The 16,426-nt window shown below is 41.9% G+C and overlaps 1 protein-coding gene across 3 annotated transcripts in view; it reads left to right on the forward strand.

Moving 5' to 3' along the window:
• Positions 1-16,426, forward strand: part of ints8 (integrator complex subunit 8) — a 50,248-nt gene that overhangs the window by 16,063 nt on the left and 17,759 nt on the right. For all 3 annotated transcript variants that reach the window (XM_034160708.1, XM_034160706.1, XM_034160707.1), the window contains 15 exons: positions 3,512-3,619; positions 3,719-3,871; positions 3,996-4,096; positions 4,975-5,116; positions 5,356-5,411; positions 5,517-5,692; positions 5,791-5,921; positions 9,722-9,832; positions 10,024-10,228; positions 10,342-10,463; positions 12,962-13,146; positions 13,769-13,802; positions 13,886-13,945; positions 14,021-14,082; positions 14,168-14,286. In XM_034160708.1, coding sequence (XP_034016599.1) covers positions 3,512-3,619; positions 3,719-3,871; positions 3,996-4,096; positions 4,975-5,116; positions 5,356-5,411; positions 5,517-5,692; positions 5,791-5,921; positions 9,722-9,832; positions 10,024-10,228; positions 10,342-10,463; positions 12,962-13,146; positions 13,769-13,802; positions 13,886-13,945; positions 14,021-14,082; positions 14,168-14,286 — 1,765 coding nt within the window. The remainder of the gene's footprint in view (positions 1-3,511; positions 3,620-3,718; positions 3,872-3,995; positions 4,097-4,974; positions 5,117-5,355; positions 5,412-5,516; positions 5,693-5,790; positions 5,922-9,721; positions 9,833-10,023; positions 10,229-10,341; positions 10,464-12,961; positions 13,147-13,768; positions 13,803-13,885; positions 13,946-14,020; positions 14,083-14,167; positions 14,287-16,426) is intronic.

Raw genomic sequence — 16,426 nt, forward strand, 5'->3', positions numbered from 1 at the left:
TGTTTTTGTGCAAATATTTGCTCATTTTGAAATGGATGCCTGCAACACGTTTCAAAAAAGCTGGGACAGAGGTATGTTTACCACTGTGTTACATCACCTTTCCTTCTAACAACACTCAATAAACATTTGGGAACTGAGGACACTAATTGTTGAAGCTTAGTAGGTGGAATTCTTTCCCATTCTTGCTTGATGTACGACTTCAGTTGTTCAACAGTCCGGGGATTCTGTTGTCATATTTTGTGCTTCATAATGTGCCACACATTTTCAATGGGCGACAGGTCTGGACTGCAGGAAGGCCAGTCTAGTACCCGCACTCTTTTACTACAAAGCCACGCTGTTGTAACATGTGCAGAATGTGGCTTGGCATTGTCTTGCTGAAATAAGCAGGGACGTCCCTGAAAGAGACGTTGCTTGGATGGCAACGTGTGTTGCTCCAAAACCTGGATGCACCTTTCAGCATTGATGGTGCCATCACAGATGTGTAAGTTGCCCATGCCATGGGCACTAACACACCCCCATACCGTCACAGATGCTGGCTTTTGAATTTAGCACTGGTAACAGTCTGGATGGTCTTTTTGCTCTTATGTCCAGAGGACATGACGTCCATGATTTCCAAAAACAATTTGAAACCTGGACTCATCAGACCACAGCACACTTTTCCACTTTGCGTCTGTCTGTTTCAAATGAGCTCGGGCCCAGAGAAGGCGGCGGTGTTTCTGGATGTTGTTGATGTGTGGCTTTCGCTTTGCATGGTAGAGTTTTAACTTGCACTTGTAGATCACGGGCATTCAATGTTGGTTTTCGGCCTTGCCGCTTACGTGTAGAAAGTTCTCCAGATTCTCTGAATCGTCTGATTATATTATGGACTGTAGATGATGGAATCCCTAAATTCCTTGCAATTGATCGTTGAGAAACATTGTTCTTAAACTGTTGGACTATTTTTTCACCCAGTTGTTCACAAAGTGGTGATCGTTGCCCCATCTTTGGTTGTGAATGGCTGAGCCTTTTGGGGATGCTCCTTTTATACCCAATCATGACACTCACCTGTTTCCAAACAGGTGTTCTTTGAGCATTCATCAGCTTTCCCAGTTTTTTGTTGCCCCTGTCCCAACTTTTTTGAAATGTGTTGCAGGCATCCATTTCAAAATGAGCAAATATTTGCACAAAAACAAAAAAGTCTGTCAGTTTGAGCATTAAATATCTTGTCTTTGTGGTGTATTCAACTGAATATAGGTTGAAGAGGATTTGCAAATCATTGTATTCTGTTTTTATTTACATTTTACACAACGTCCCAACTTCATTGGAATTGGGGTTGTATAATATCGATGTACCAGTACACAATTTTTATTATGTTTTTAAGAAATGTGGAGACAAAATCTGTAACATGTGACACCCAGAACAGTCATGTTCCTGTTTGCAAATAACTACAGGGTTGGTACTATGTTCTACAGCTGTGACATAAACCTATATACCTGCGTATTATTAATTTAGACATGACAAACATTATACCTACTCAGTGTTCAGGGTTCAGTTTCACATTTTATCCTCATATTGGTGATTGATGCTAATGCTAACAGTCAGTGAGTTAAAAGATTTAATCTGACCATTCAAACTCAGATCAGTTGTTTCAAAAGATGATCTTGAGTTGATTCTTCATGCCTTTGTATCTTCTTGTTTGGACTACTGCAACAGTTTGTTTTCCTGTCTGAACAAGAAGGAGCTGTCCCGTCTGCAGCAGGTCCAAAATTCTGCAGCAAGGCAGCTGTCTTGCTCAAGCAGAAGGACTCATATCTCTCCTGTTTTAAAGTCTCTTCATTGGCTTCCAGTGTCGTTGCGTTTCCATTTTAAGATCCTAGTGTTGACTTTTAGAGCTTTGCATGGCCAGGCTCCCTCCTACATTAGAGACCTGTTATGTCCCTACGCTCCCGCTCGGAGCCTGAGGTCAGTGGAACAGAACCTTCTGAGGGTCCGTCGGACCCACTTTAAGACCTGAGGAAATCGCTCTTTCCAGGCCGTTGCCCCAAGGCTCTGGAATGATCTCCCTTTGTCTCTTCGTTCGCTGGACTCTGTCGATGTTTTTAAGAGCAAACTTAAAACCCTTCTGTTTCTCCAGGCATTCATTCCTTAGTAGCGAAAGGGCTGTTTTATGACCACTGTGTGTGTCTTAGAGTTATTTTATTGTGATGTACATTGTCTTTTATTCTCAGAATTTTTATTTATGTATCTTTTGTGAAGCACCTTGTGACTTTCCTTGTCTGTGAAAGGTGCTATATAAATAAACATTACTTACTTACATCATGCAGGTATTCCAGAGGGAAACAAATTCTACATTAAAATGTATCTTTATTTTGTTTCTTTTTTAATGAATTTAACATTTTTGTCGTAATTATGCAGAGGTTTAAGCAGCTCAAATATTGTTGAGGTCCAACCGATGAATGTACAAAATGCTTATCAGCTCATGCGAGTGTAGCTTTTGCTTTGACATTCAGAGCAATTTAGGATTTTGCTTTGATATCTTAAAGGGAAACTTAGCATTTGCAAGTTTACCAACAGAAATAACAAGACGTTGTCTTGTGACTGGTGCCCCTCTCCCCTTTTTCTTTTTTATTTTCTATGTATTTTTTTATTTCTTTATATATATTTAATCAGTTTTTTTCTGTGTATATTTTTTTAATTTATTTGTTTATTTAGTTAATTATGTATTTATTTTGCTTTGTTTACTTTTTAAAATATGTAAATACCTTAAAAGCTAGAAAATGTGGTTTGTATTTATTTGAGACAAGATGCATAATATTTAGACAGTATAACTATGACCATTATTTCTGTTTCAGCTATGATTCTTATTGTCAAAATGACAGATTTCTTATCTCTGTTTGTCTCTATTCTGAGAATTTTGTATTTGTGTGCTGTATTTTCTTTTCTGATTAAAAAAAAAAACCTCCCATTTGTGCTGAGAATTTCCTGCTAGTCATTTTCCAGAGATTTGATAGTAGTCTTGTTTGAAGTTATCCAGGACAAACATTTATGATCTCTTGTTCAAATCCAGTGAGAGTCAAACAAATACTTCTCAATTTATCATGTGCACAATAAAGTGTGAATGACGCATGCATAGACAAATGTCAAACAGTTTTGAAGACGTTCATGTGCTATTGTACACTTGCAAATATTCTAGACGTTTTTCCTTTCATTTAATGTGTTTGGGTTCATTGGTCCGTCTCTGAGACCTCGTTATTTTCAGTATTCTGAGAATTCTGTTATTTACATTTCCTCAAAGTGTGTACAGAGGTTTTGGTCTAAAGTGTCCTAAAGCTGAATCCATCACACCATCTGAAGTTTCTGTTTGTTCATGTTGCCACAGTCTCACCTACTCTCAAAGTTTCTTTCTGAAGCTCTTGCCTTCTAAAGTTCTTACTTTCTAAAGTTCTGTGAAAATCTTGTTTCATTTTGAAATGAAAACCATTTCACTTTCTGCTTCATTGTGAATTTAACGGCCTGTGTTTTTGTGTTTCAGGTGCATTATGATTTGGGAGCCATTTTCTTCCAGCATGGCTGCACTGACCAGCCAGCGTACGAGAAGTCTAAGGTCCATTTCAGACAGACAAACGAGCTGGTAAAGAAGGTATGCTCAGATTTTAATCTGAGGATGTAAAATAGGTCATTGCCTGATTGCCTGTCTGGTTTTAGTTTGTCAGGGGGTAAATATCTTTTTCTGGTTCAGCTGCACTCGACTGTCCACGTTCACCTGGATGAGAAGCGTCTGGCCGGTTACTTGAATGCGTGCAAAGCTTTGACTGGAGACTGTGGCCTCTCTGACCCCCTGATCTCACCTTACGAACAGATCAATGCTTTAATTCGGTCGCACAACTACCAGGTGAGAGCGGAGTCTGCAGCACAGACACGTCCAGCTCTCATCACCTCTGAAATCAGAGAGTTGGCATGTGAAGGTTGCAGCGCTGTTTGTTGTGTATTTTAGTGTTTCATTGTGTTTTTTACAGGCTGTAATTGAAGCTTTCATCAAAGACAACGTGTCTCGCAGTTTGCCGAACCACTTCAGACGTTCCGTTCTCAGGGAGATTGTTTACAAAGTGCAGCAAGGGTGAGAAGACCTTTAATTCCACATCAATTGGCACACAGTAAACCTGCTGTAGAGTTCATCATTTATTTAAAAAAAAAAAACTGCTGCATATGCAGCAAAATCCAACTCAACACCTTTTTATCTTACAATTAACATCCATGAAAATAAGTAAATGTGTTTGACACCTGAATAAAACAGCTTCCTTTAATTTTTTAAATATATGTTTTGTGTTTAATTTTGTTGGAATAAGAATGTTCAGAAATCTTAATTTTTTTTTTGGAAGCACAGGTGAAGGGGGAAAACGTTTTCATTAGAATTGCAGGATGCCTAAAGTTTTTGCACAGTACTCCATCTCAGGAATTCCTAAAAAGTGCACTTAGATTATTTTTGTTATTTTATCATGGCGATTCTTGTGGTGAGCTTCTTAAAGCTTGTTAAAATTATGTCCATAAATGATTGTGATGGCAAAATTTAAGAAGCAACATGTAACACCAGGTGTAAATGGTTGGGTGGTGGACTCGTCGTCACCACCTAGTGTTGCCGCTCGCTGCATTTATTTTTGTTGTCCCCACACAAGCACCTCGAGCTCTTTCACAGAAGATTATTTTCCTCCGTGCTCTTGTTCTCTTATTCTGGTGAGGAACACAGACAGACTGATATTTTGTTACCATTTATGTTTCACTGAGGGCGTTTCTGAATGCAGTTGACCTTGAACATGCACAAGCTTTAAGACGTGACAATTTTTTTTTGTGCTTGCATCCAAACTAAATTTTGTTTGTACGACAGCGTTTAGAACATTTTCCACACAATGAGGGACCCTGGAGTATAAAAATCTTGTTTGTAGTTTCCTGCTGCTCACCACTGCAGTCTGCAGTCATCTGGTCTTTATCCACCTGCAGGGAAACTGGTCTGGATGACGTCTGCCACAAGCTGTGTGTTTGCAATGCTGTGCGAGATGCTCTGGAAGGAGAAGTCCTCAGTGTGCGCTTCCAGCAGCTGCTCCTCAAGCCCAGTAAACCAACAGTGGACTTCATTCTGGAGGTACTCGCTGCTGATCCCAGGATGTGCAGCTTGGTGTTTTACTGCAGCTGTCAGCTGATACCATGTTTCTTATTCATGCGTGAAGTCCTGTTGCTGCTATGTCCAGCTTTGATTTCTGATGTTTGTTACGTAGCAGTTAAATTTAAGGAATAAATCCGTCTTGATGCTCCTTTAGTAATAATGAAGATCGCTCACACTGAGGTTTGTTCTAGAATGTTTCATCCTGCTTTGTCCTGCAGGTGTGCACACGATCACTGGATTCTCCATCCAGAAAAAACATGGCCCTGTTCATAAAGTGAGTTTGTTCTTAGGATGGCGTCTTAATGCCGCCCTTCATGTGTTGACCTTTTTCCTCATACGGAGGCTTGTATGTAAGTGGTGTGGCGCTCTTGTGGTGCAGGACTCTGTGTGAAAGGTTGGAAGATCTGTCTCTGGTGTTCATGCTCTCCTCTCATAAGCTCTTTATGGAGCTGCTGGAGGAGGAGGAGAAGAAGGTCCTGGTGGAGCAGATGAGGAAGAGATCGGCCACCATCAACCTCAGTGCCAAACCTCTCCCTTCCTTCTATGATATTCCAGGTGGAGTTTTAGCCACAGTTCATGTCCCACCACCGTCAGAATCCAGCTGGTCTGTTGAAGCCTTGACTTGATAATTCTTGGTGTGTGTGTCTTAACAGCGTCAGCTAGCGTGAACATCGGGCAGCTGGAGCAGCAGCTCATCCTCTCGCTGGAGCCACGCCGGATCAGGCAGATCCTGATCGAACTCCACGGCATGGCTGAACGGCCTTTCTGGAGAGTCAACAGTAAGGTGTGAGGTCAACAAACAGATGGAAGAAAAATAAAACTATAAAAATTAAAACTTCAGTTTGGATGTCATTATCAAGCAGCAACACTCGAGCCCGTATTTTGACCACAACCCGGAAGTTCAGATCATTGACTGGCTGCTTGAGGCTGGAGCACATTCCCACAGAAGCCTGTGTTAAATTGTCTAATTTTAGAGCAGAAATAAACATATTTACAGGCTGGTACAAAAAACAGTTTTGGTCTCTATAGATAGTTTCCTCCTGTAACAACTGTACGGGGGGGGGGATTTTTTTCTGACTTCTTAGTTTAAGACATTTTAATTAATATAATTGTGGGTGTGGTTGCTTTGAATGACAGCGACTTTGGGTCTTGCAGCCTCTGACCGTAACGGAGTCCTTCGCTATTGTGTTGTTGCTGTGTCTGTTTGGAGTAATTTATGACAAACACCGTGATGAAATGTCCTAACGGATCATCTAAGACCCTCTTGCAATATTCATGCTGAGTGAATCTCTTCTTTTATTTAATGTTACATGCTAACGATGTTAGCACTTTTAGCAGCTGTCAGTAGGTCCACTTAATGCACAGTTACTGAGGAAATACACAGCTAAATTTTCCTGTCCACACCAAAGTAAACCATTAGGAGAACCACCGTATAGTCCCCAAAATGGCGAATTAATAAACACCCGAATCGAGGTTAGCCTGTGCTTTGGACTCTGGAGTGAGGGGGGCATGTTCAGGCATTTAATCACAGGCTGAGCCACCCACACTCCACCCCTTTGTGCATTAATAAGTTCATTGTGAATCAGTGGGGTTGGAACCCTCAACAGTAGAGTCCCTTTATACAGAGAGTAACAACAACTGAGAATATACCACCATTTTGTTTAATCACTGAACTGACACGGGCACAGTGCACTAAGCTATGTGTATATAATGCAGCACTGCACAAACACTGGGTGAGTCTGGGAGAACGGTGAATGTCAAAGATTCACCGTTCTCTCTGGCCGATTCATCAAAAGATACATAGAAAAATAACCGGTGATGTCACACAACCTTTATCCAGTGTATATACAGTCTGTGGTCAGTACTAATACTGTTAAAAAAATTAATAATACATCAGAGGGCTGAGTCACACACTGTACACACCGTGATATAAATGTACACTCAACAAAAATATAAATGCAACACTTTTGGTTTTGCTCCCATTTTGTATGAGATGAACTCAAAGATCTAAAACTTTTTCCACATACACAATATCACCATTTCCCTCAAATATTGTTCACAAACCAGTCTAAATCTGTGATAGTGAGCACTTCTCCTTTGCTGAGATAATCCATCCCACTTCACAGGTGTGCCATACCAAGATGCTGATTAGACACCATGATTAGTGCACAGGTGTGCCTTAGACTGCCCACAATAAAAGGCCACTCTGAAAGGTGCAGTTTTGTTTTATTGAGGGGGATACCAGTCAGTATCTGGTGTGACCACCATTTGCCTCATGCAGTGCAACACATCTCCTTTGCATAGAGTTGATCAGGTTGTCAATTGTGGCCTGTGGAATGTTGGTCCACTCCTCTTCAATGGCTGTGCGAAGTTGCTGGATATTGGCAGGAACTGGTACACGCTGTCGTATACGCCAGTCCAGAGCATCCCAAACATGCTCAATGGGTGACATGTCCGGTGAGTATGCCGGCCATGCAAGAACTGGGACATTTTCAGCTTCCAAGAATTATGTACAGATCCTTGCAACATGGGGCTGTGCATTATCCTGCTGCAACATGAGGTGATGTTCTTGGATGTATGGCACAACAATGGGCCTCAGGATCTCGTCACGGTATCTCTGTGCATTCAAAATGCCATCAATAAAATGCACCTGTGTTCTTCGTCCATAACAGATTCCTGCCCATACCATAACCCCACCGCCACCATGGGCCACTCGATCCACAACATTGACATCAGAAAACCGCTCACCCACACGACGCCACACACGCTGTCTGCCATCTGCCCTGAACAGTGTGAACCGGGATTCATCCGTGAAGAGAACACCTCTCCAGCGTGCCAAACGCCAGCGAATGTGAGCATTTACCCACTCAAGTCAGTTACGACGACGAACTGGAGTCAGGTCGAGACCCCGATGAGGACGACGAGCATGCAGATGAGCTTCCCTGAGACGGTTTCTGACAGTTTGTGCAGAAATTCTTTGGTTATGCAAACTGATTGTTTCAGCAGCTGTCCGAGTGGCTGGTCTCAGACAATCTTGGAGCTGAACATGCTGGATGTGGAGGTCCTGGGCTGATGTGGTTACACGTGGTCTGCGGTTGTGAGGCTGGTTGGATGTACTGCCAAATTCTCTAAAACGCCTTTGGAGACTGCTTATGGTAGAGAAATGAAAATTCAATACACGAGCAACAGTTCTGGTTGACATTCCTGCTGTCAGCATGCCAGTTGCACGCTCCCTCAAATCTTGCGACATCTGTGGCATTGTGCTGTGTGATAAAACTGCACCTTTCAGAGTGGCCTTTTATTGTGGACAGTCTAAGACACACCTGTGCACTAATCATGGTGTCTAATCAGCATCTTGATATGGCACACCTGTGAGGTGGGATGGATTATCTCAGCAAAGGAGAAGTGCTCACTATCACAGATTTAGACTGGTTTGTGAACAATATTTGAGGGAAATGGTGATATTGTGTATGTGGAAAAAGTTTTAGATCTTTGAGTTCATCTCATACAAAATGGGAGGAAAACCAAAAGTGTTGCGTTTATATTTTTGTTGAGTGTAAATATACATCTGTCTGTCAGTAATCATACATCTGTGTGACTTCATTATGAAGTCATTCCTACCAATCGACATTTGATCGTGCAGAGCTCTAAAAGTCATCACCAGTAAATAAATCCTACACTGTTCTGTGTTTTGGCCTGATGCTTTGTTTCTTTTGGCTTTAAAGTAAGACTGTAACAAAGATTAAAAAACAAAACTATGGCTTTGCTTCACAAAATTTGGTGCGCAAAATTCAAGCAATAGTGTTTCAGAGGGTTATAAATTTAAAAATCTTCAGAGGGAAGCTAGCCCTGGTTTCCCCTATCCTGTATGCAGCACACTGCAGGAGACCTTGAGTGGCTGTACGAGAACTTTTACCCCTAGACCTTTTCCCATAGCTGCGCAACGATCCACACCAGAGAACCTTCGTGCACTGTCCCACGGAACATCATGAGGAAGGAAAAAAAAAAACCCTGGGGTGTGAAACGGCAAACTATTCTCTTTTCATGGCCACAATAACAGACTATAGTCCAGTAGCGAATTTAATCAACAGAAAAGTGAGTCACGACATCTTTAAATGGGTTTGACTGAAGTTGATGGAAAAAAAAAAAAGGTAATTTCTGATTGTGGCCTCGCTGTGGGTATAAATAATGGTCAAATGATCAAAAATGATCATTTTCCAACTACAGACCCTTGGGAACAGCGTAACAGTTGACAGGTATAAACTGTATTATAAATTCCTTTTAAAATGGGATTTTAACCAGTTCAAGCCACAAATTGTTGTTCGTAGCTCAAATCCACTCTGAACTACTGGAAAACAATTGTGACTGTTCGACACGAACGACGCCTGTATTTTTTATTTATTTTTTTAATCAAATGTGAAGCTGCCTCCGAGAAACAATTAGAGTATTTTCTGACATAGAAAATGAAGTGATTAACTGTAAAACTAATCAAGAGTTTAACAAATAACCTAACAGTTGTTTGCTGTAGCCTTCACTATAAATTGTTGTGAAATCATCTTTTTATCTTTTTCTTTTTTCATGCAGTGGGAGGTTCCACCAGATTACATAAACGTGATCCTCGGCATTAAAGACAACCTGACTAAGGACTTGGTGTACATTCTGATGGCCAAAGGGCTCCACTGCATCTCAGTAAAAGTAAGACCACAAACTCTGCATGGGGAAAAAAAAAGGTCAAAGGTTAACTGTGGCAGAGCTCTGTGGGTGGTTGTTAATACACATATGGCATTAAAGAACTATATATTATTGCAAACTACACTGAGATGTTTTTCAATCTGCTGAGACTGTTGTTGTGACCTGCTGTTCTCTGCCACGTGCTGCTGTTTCAGGATTTTAATCACGCACGACAGCTTTTCTCCACCTGCCTGGAACTGGTCACTGAGTTCTCCCCAAAGCTCAGGCAGGTGATGCTTAATGAGATGCTGCTGCTGGAGGTCCGAGCCCATGAGACAATGGCAGCCGAAGGCAGCAAGGAGCGACCGCCCCCTGACCTGGTCAGCAGGGTCAGAGGTTACCTGGAGATGAGAATTCATGGTCTGTGCACGCCAGCACTCCCCCGGGAGTATCCTAAACCTTCAGTTTAGTGCTGAAATTATGTTAAAACGATGCTCACCTTGTTTTTTGCTTTCCGGTGTCTGATGTTCCAGATGTGCCTCTGCGTCAGGTGGTTGGGGAGGAGTGTGTCGCCTTCATGTTGAACTGGAGGGAGAATGACTACCTGACTCTTCAGGTTCCACCCTCACTGGTCATGAACAACCCATACATCAAGGTAAAACACTGGCTACTGTGAACACTGTGACTGTGAAAAAATAGTTTTTCTGTTGTCAAAGATGATAAACTGTTATTTTTTTAATGGGGCCTTATTTGCCTTACTCTGTGCGTGCGTGCGTATATATATAATATACACACACAGTGACGGACATTCAACATTGTAATGGACATAATTCACCATACTGAGTGTGTTTCCTGTTTGATATGTAGCAAAATGCCCTGATGTGTTTAGCACATACCAAAGTGTCACCACCAGTTGCTAGTGTGTCCTCTATTTTGCAGGTGTTAACATGCCGAGGTCTGCATATTAATGTTTCCTGTCATGGCACCTGCGTGGATAATTGCCAGCGTGTGTATTCCTACTATGTATATAGCAAGCTGTCTCAGATACTGCTTTTTTGTGTCGGCTTCTGCACGAGTGATTGGCAATGTGTGTGAACAGGGAGAAATAGTGGCACACTGATGCGTTGTCAAAATGAGAAATTGTTGCTCCTTCTTTCAGCTATTGCCAGTTCCACTATATATATATATATATATATATATATATACACTCCACAAAAATATAAACGCAGCACTTTTGGTTTTGCTCCCATTTTGTATGAGATGAACTCAAAGATCTAAAACTTTTTCCACATACACAATATCACCATTTCCCTCAAATATTGTTCACAAACCAGTCTAAATCTGTGATAGTGAGCACTTCTCCTTTGCTGAGATAATCCATCCCACCTCACAGGTGTGCCATATCAAGATGCTGATTAGACACCATGATTAGTGCACAGGTGTGCCTTAGACTGCCCACAATAAAAGGCCATGAAAGGTGCAGTTTTATCACACAGCACAATGCCACAGATGTTGCAAGATTTGAGGGAGCGTGCAATTGGCATGCTGACAGCAGGAATGTCAACCAGAGCTGTTGCTTGTGTATTGAATGTTCATTTCTCTACCATAAGCCGTCTCCAAAGGCATTTCAGAGAATTTGGCAGTACATCCAACCAGCCTCACAACCGCAGACCACGTGTAACCACACCAGCCCAGGACCTCCACATCCAGCATGTTCACCTCCAAGATCGTCTGAGACCAGCCACTTGGACAGCTGCTGAAACAATCGGTTTGCATAACCAAAGAATTTCTGCACAAACTGTCAGAAACCGTCTCAGGGAAGCTCATCTGCATGCTCGTTGTCCTCATTGGGGTCTTGACCTGACTCCAGTTCGTCGTCGTGACTGACTTGAGTGGGCAAATGCTCACATTCGCTGGCGTTTGGCACGTTGGAGAGGTGTTCTCTTCACGGATGAATCCCGGTTCATACTGTCCAGGGCAGATGGCAGACAGCGTGTGTGACGTCGTGTGGGTGAGCGGTTTTCTGATGTCAATGTTGTGGATCGAGTGGCCCATGGTGGCGGTGGGGTTACGGTATGGGCAGGCATCTGTTATGGACGAAGAACACAGGTGCATTTTATTGATGGCATTTTGAATGCACAAAGATACCGTGACGAGATCCTGAGGCCTATTGTTGTGCCAATCCAAGAACATCACCTCATGTTGCAGCAGGATAATGCACAGCCCCATGTTGCAAGGATCTGTACACAATTCTTGGAAGCTGAAAATGTCCCAGTTTTTGCATGGCCGGCATACTCACTGGACATGTCACCCATTGAGCATGTTTGCGATGCTCTGGACCGGCGTATACGACAGCGTGTACCAGTTCCTGCCAATATCCAGCAACTTCACACAGCCATTGAAGAGGAGTGGACCAACATTCCACAGGCCACAATTGACAACCTGATCAACTCTATGCGAAGGAGATGTGTTGCACTGCATGAGGCAAATGGTGGTCACACCAGATACTGACTGGTACCCCCCCCCCAATAAAACAAAACTGCACCTTTCAGAGTGGCCTTTTATTGTGGACAGTCTAAGGCACACCTGTGCACTAATCATGGCGTCTAATCAGCATCTTGATATGGCACACCTGTGAGGTGGGATGGATTATCTCAGCAAAGGAGAAGTGCTCACTATCACAGATTTAGACTGGTTTGTGAACAATATTTGAGGGAAATGGTGATATTGTGTATGTGGAAAAAGTTTTAGATCTTTGAGTTCATCTCATACAAAATGGGAGCAAAACCAAAAGTGTTGCGTTTATATTTTTGTTGAGTGTATGTCATGAGAACTCTGCAGTTTTACACCAGGCCTCAGAAATTACATGCAAACAAAATGTTTACTGTCTGTGGGAAGTCCAGACATGTCCCACTGTTCAAACATTCAATTTTTAATACACAAAAGAATGACTGCAAAATAATTTGTTTAAAGATGGCCTCATGGCCTTTGTGTTAAGACTAGGAAAAAATCTGAGAAGTAATTATTTTTGTCACCACGCTTTCAGACATTTAGGAGAGCTGAAAAGAATCCCTTGTGGATTTGTTGCAGGTTATAGCAATGATTGAAGTGATGATATAAATTCATAAAGTTGACCTCTTTTCTTTGTGGTAGCTGGGTCAGCTGCTGGCGTCCACCTGCAAAGAGCTTCCTGGTCCTAAAGAGAGCCGGCGCACAGCCAAAGAGCTGTGGGACGTGGTGGTTCAGATCTGCAGCGTGTCAGTCCAGCACAAGAGGAACAGCGACGGCCGAGTGGGTCTGATTAAACAGAGAGAGTCCACCATGGGCATCTTGCACAGGTACACACAGGTCCTCTGACCCGGAAACTCCTCCCACTCCTGTCACAAACACTTCACTTTCTTATGCTCTTGCTCAACAGTGTTAGGGGGCGCTGTGTTTCCATTCCACATTTCCCTCTGTAAACCTTTTGTTTCTGTGCAATAACCAATAAAACACTTCTTGGTGGTGAACTCGGGGAGGCTAGAGGAAGGCTCCTTTTGAAAATGGGCGCCAGTATGACTGCTACTGATTCCATCTTGATTTTTTGTTTTCGCGCAATAACTAAAGAACAACTTGTCTGATTGAAGCCATTTCTTGGTGGTGAATTGAGGGAGGTTCCTTTAGAAAATGCTGGGGGAGACCAGTACACCACATGCCTGTTGTAAAGCTCTTTGGCTGTACAAATACACCATCCAGGGCTGCCAAAATCTGGTCCTGCAGTGCACCTGGCCTGTCAACCTGCTCTGCTCACACTTAATTATTTAAGTCTGGTGTTGACACTCCACACATGCACATCCTGTTGTTGTTGTTGTTTTATTATTATTATTATTATTATTATTATTATTGCTATTTAAAAACTAAAGACAAGCTCCAAACTGTTTGAATGATCGTGATTTCTGTTTTTTTCTTTGTCACATTTAGGAGCAAATTCATCACTTTCATCAAGAAACTTCGTGTAAGTCCACGGTGGGAGAATCATTTTGTCTTCACTGGATGAGGTGCTGATGATGTAATCAGGTTTTCTTTTGGATCTGACAGGAGCCGCTGGTGCTGACGACTCTGATCTCACTGTTTGTGAGGCTCCACAGCATCGTGCGGGTATGACCACGCTGCAGCCACATCACCAAGTTGGTACTAACCTCTGCATCTAACTACGTTTTCTCTTTTTTCCAGGATGACATTGTGAATGAAGTGACAGCAGAGCATCTGTCCATCTGGCCCTCTTCCCTCCCAAAGTGAGACCAGTTTTATTTTTGAAAAAATTAAAGCTGTTCTGGTGCTGGTTTAATAAGCTGTGGCGGTACTGCTGTGTGTTGCTAGCATTCAGGCTGTGGATGTGGAGGCCGTGGCTGTAACAGTCAAAGAACTGGTGTCCTACGCGCTCACCTTCAACCCCAACAACCAGTCGTGGCTCATCACTCAGGCTGATATCTACTTTGGTAAGGAGCGGCATTGTGAGGTGCAGGCGCGTCTTTGGAGACTTTTGGACCAAAATCCTCAGCCCTCAGACGTACTTCAGTTTAAAGGTGTCCAGTTGTCCATAAAGAAACGTCAGCAGGAATCACAAGTACTGTGCAACAAATGTTACTTTACTGCCAACAAAGGGGAGCAGAGTTCAGACAATGCAGTTGATGCACCATGAAATCTCTGTATGTTCTGAACTTATGGTCTACGTGTGCCTGTCTGTTATACCATACTGGGGCCATGCCTAAGGCCAGCCTCCAAACATTGTAGCAAACACCAGTAGAACACAGCTGCTGTGCAAAAACTCTCAGGCCATGCACCTGCTGTGTGGTTATGTAACAATTCCTCAAGACCATGAACAGACAAGGTCAGACTGTTCAAACCATCTACACCTCCTCTGCCCAGGGTAGGGGTCCGTTAGTTCTTTTTGTTTATTGTATTACAGAAAGGTTTGGATGATACAAAAAATGTGGTGGTGAGGGTCCCATAATGATCCTGAGATTTTCTTTGACTTCTGTTTATCGCAGACTGTATGAAACAAACTTATTTCATGTTTTGTGTGGTCAGCTTTATTTTATTTGGTAATATATATCCATTCCTACATTTAAGGCCTCCAACATACTCCAAGAAAAAAAAGGTTGGGACAGGGCAGTTTATTCTAAATGTAAGAATTAATTAATCATTTTTATTTTTACAGTCAGTTTTCTTGGGAAATGTCAGGGGATGAAAACATGAACATTTTCAAGTTACTGAATATTTCTTAGACTTCATTTACATCAATCATTCAGAAATGCAAACATTGTGGTACTTTATGGTAAATCTATGTCAGGTAGGCAGTTCTCAAAAACTAAATGTCCATGCTGGAAGGAGACAAGTGAGGGAAGCCACCAAGATACAACTCTGGAAGATTTTTGGCTTCTGTGGGTGTGAGTTTGAGAAACTGGGAATAGTGCAACATTTTTATTTTTATCTTCATTTGACATAATAGTCCCAACTTTTTCTGATTTGTAGTAGTTTCTGTTGCATTTATGAAATTGCGGAACTGCTATAAAGAAAGGTGTTGACATTTTATTGTTTTGTTTTTTTTACTTTGTAGAACAAATGTAAACACCAAACTCTTATAAAGGAGGAAAAATACACGCACACATGCAGGCAAACTTTGATATAAACTAAACAAAACACTACAGGCTGATTTGACTCCCCGTGTTTTGTTTTGTTTGTTTTTTTTGATAGTAAGAATAAAATAAGAGGTAACTTACTTTAAAATAAATAAAACACATAGCTGCAGCCTAATAACTCTAAAAAATAACAAAAATCAGCAGTTTGTATTTTTAATATGACTGTAGAGGTAATTTTACTGTGAAGTCATCCTGTTTTTTCTACTCCTCAGTCACGTTTTGTGCTTGAACATAAAACGCAGCTACGTTACGCTCAAGATCTAAAATAAATACCTTTGGGAAAATAACAGCCTATTAAAGTTCAGAGTTCTCACCTGCTGAATGTGTTTCTATCTTCTGAACATCACCGCAGAGTTTGTCCACATCATTTTTTTTAAAGCACATGTATGCATGATTCTTATTCAGTGCATTCATATATCCTCATTTTTTAAGGAATCTTGACCATTTATTTAATCTCATCATCTCATAAATTCAGTATGAATGTTGTCAACATGCACACATGGTGAGAACAAGACGGTACCGTACCGGTAGTGAAAGTGGAGCTAGAAATAAGGTGACTCCACAGTTTTGGTTTTTTTCTTCACGTTGCTTGACACTTCAAATCAAATCAATTTTATTTATATAGCGCCAAATCACAACAAACAGTCGCCCCAAGGCGCTTTATATTGTAAGGCAAAGCCATACAATAATTACGGAAAAACCCCAACGGTCAAAACGACCCCCTGTGAGCAAGCACTTGGCGACAGTGGGAAGGAAAAACTCCCTTTTAACAGGAAGAAACCGCCAGCAGAACCAGGCTCAGGGAGGGGCAGTCTTCTGCTGGGACTGGTTGGGGCTGAGGGAGAGAACCAGGAAAAAGACATGCTGTGGGAGGGGAGCAGAGATCAATCACTAATGATTAAATACAGAGTGGTACATACAGAGCAAAAAGAGAAAG

Source organism: Thalassophryne amazonica, chromosome 20 (genome assembly GCF_902500255.1).
Source record: "Thalassophryne amazonica chromosome 20, fThaAma1.1, whole genome shotgun sequence".
NCBI lineage: Eukaryota > Metazoa > Chordata > Actinopteri > Batrachoidiformes > Batrachoididae > Thalassophryne > Thalassophryne amazonica.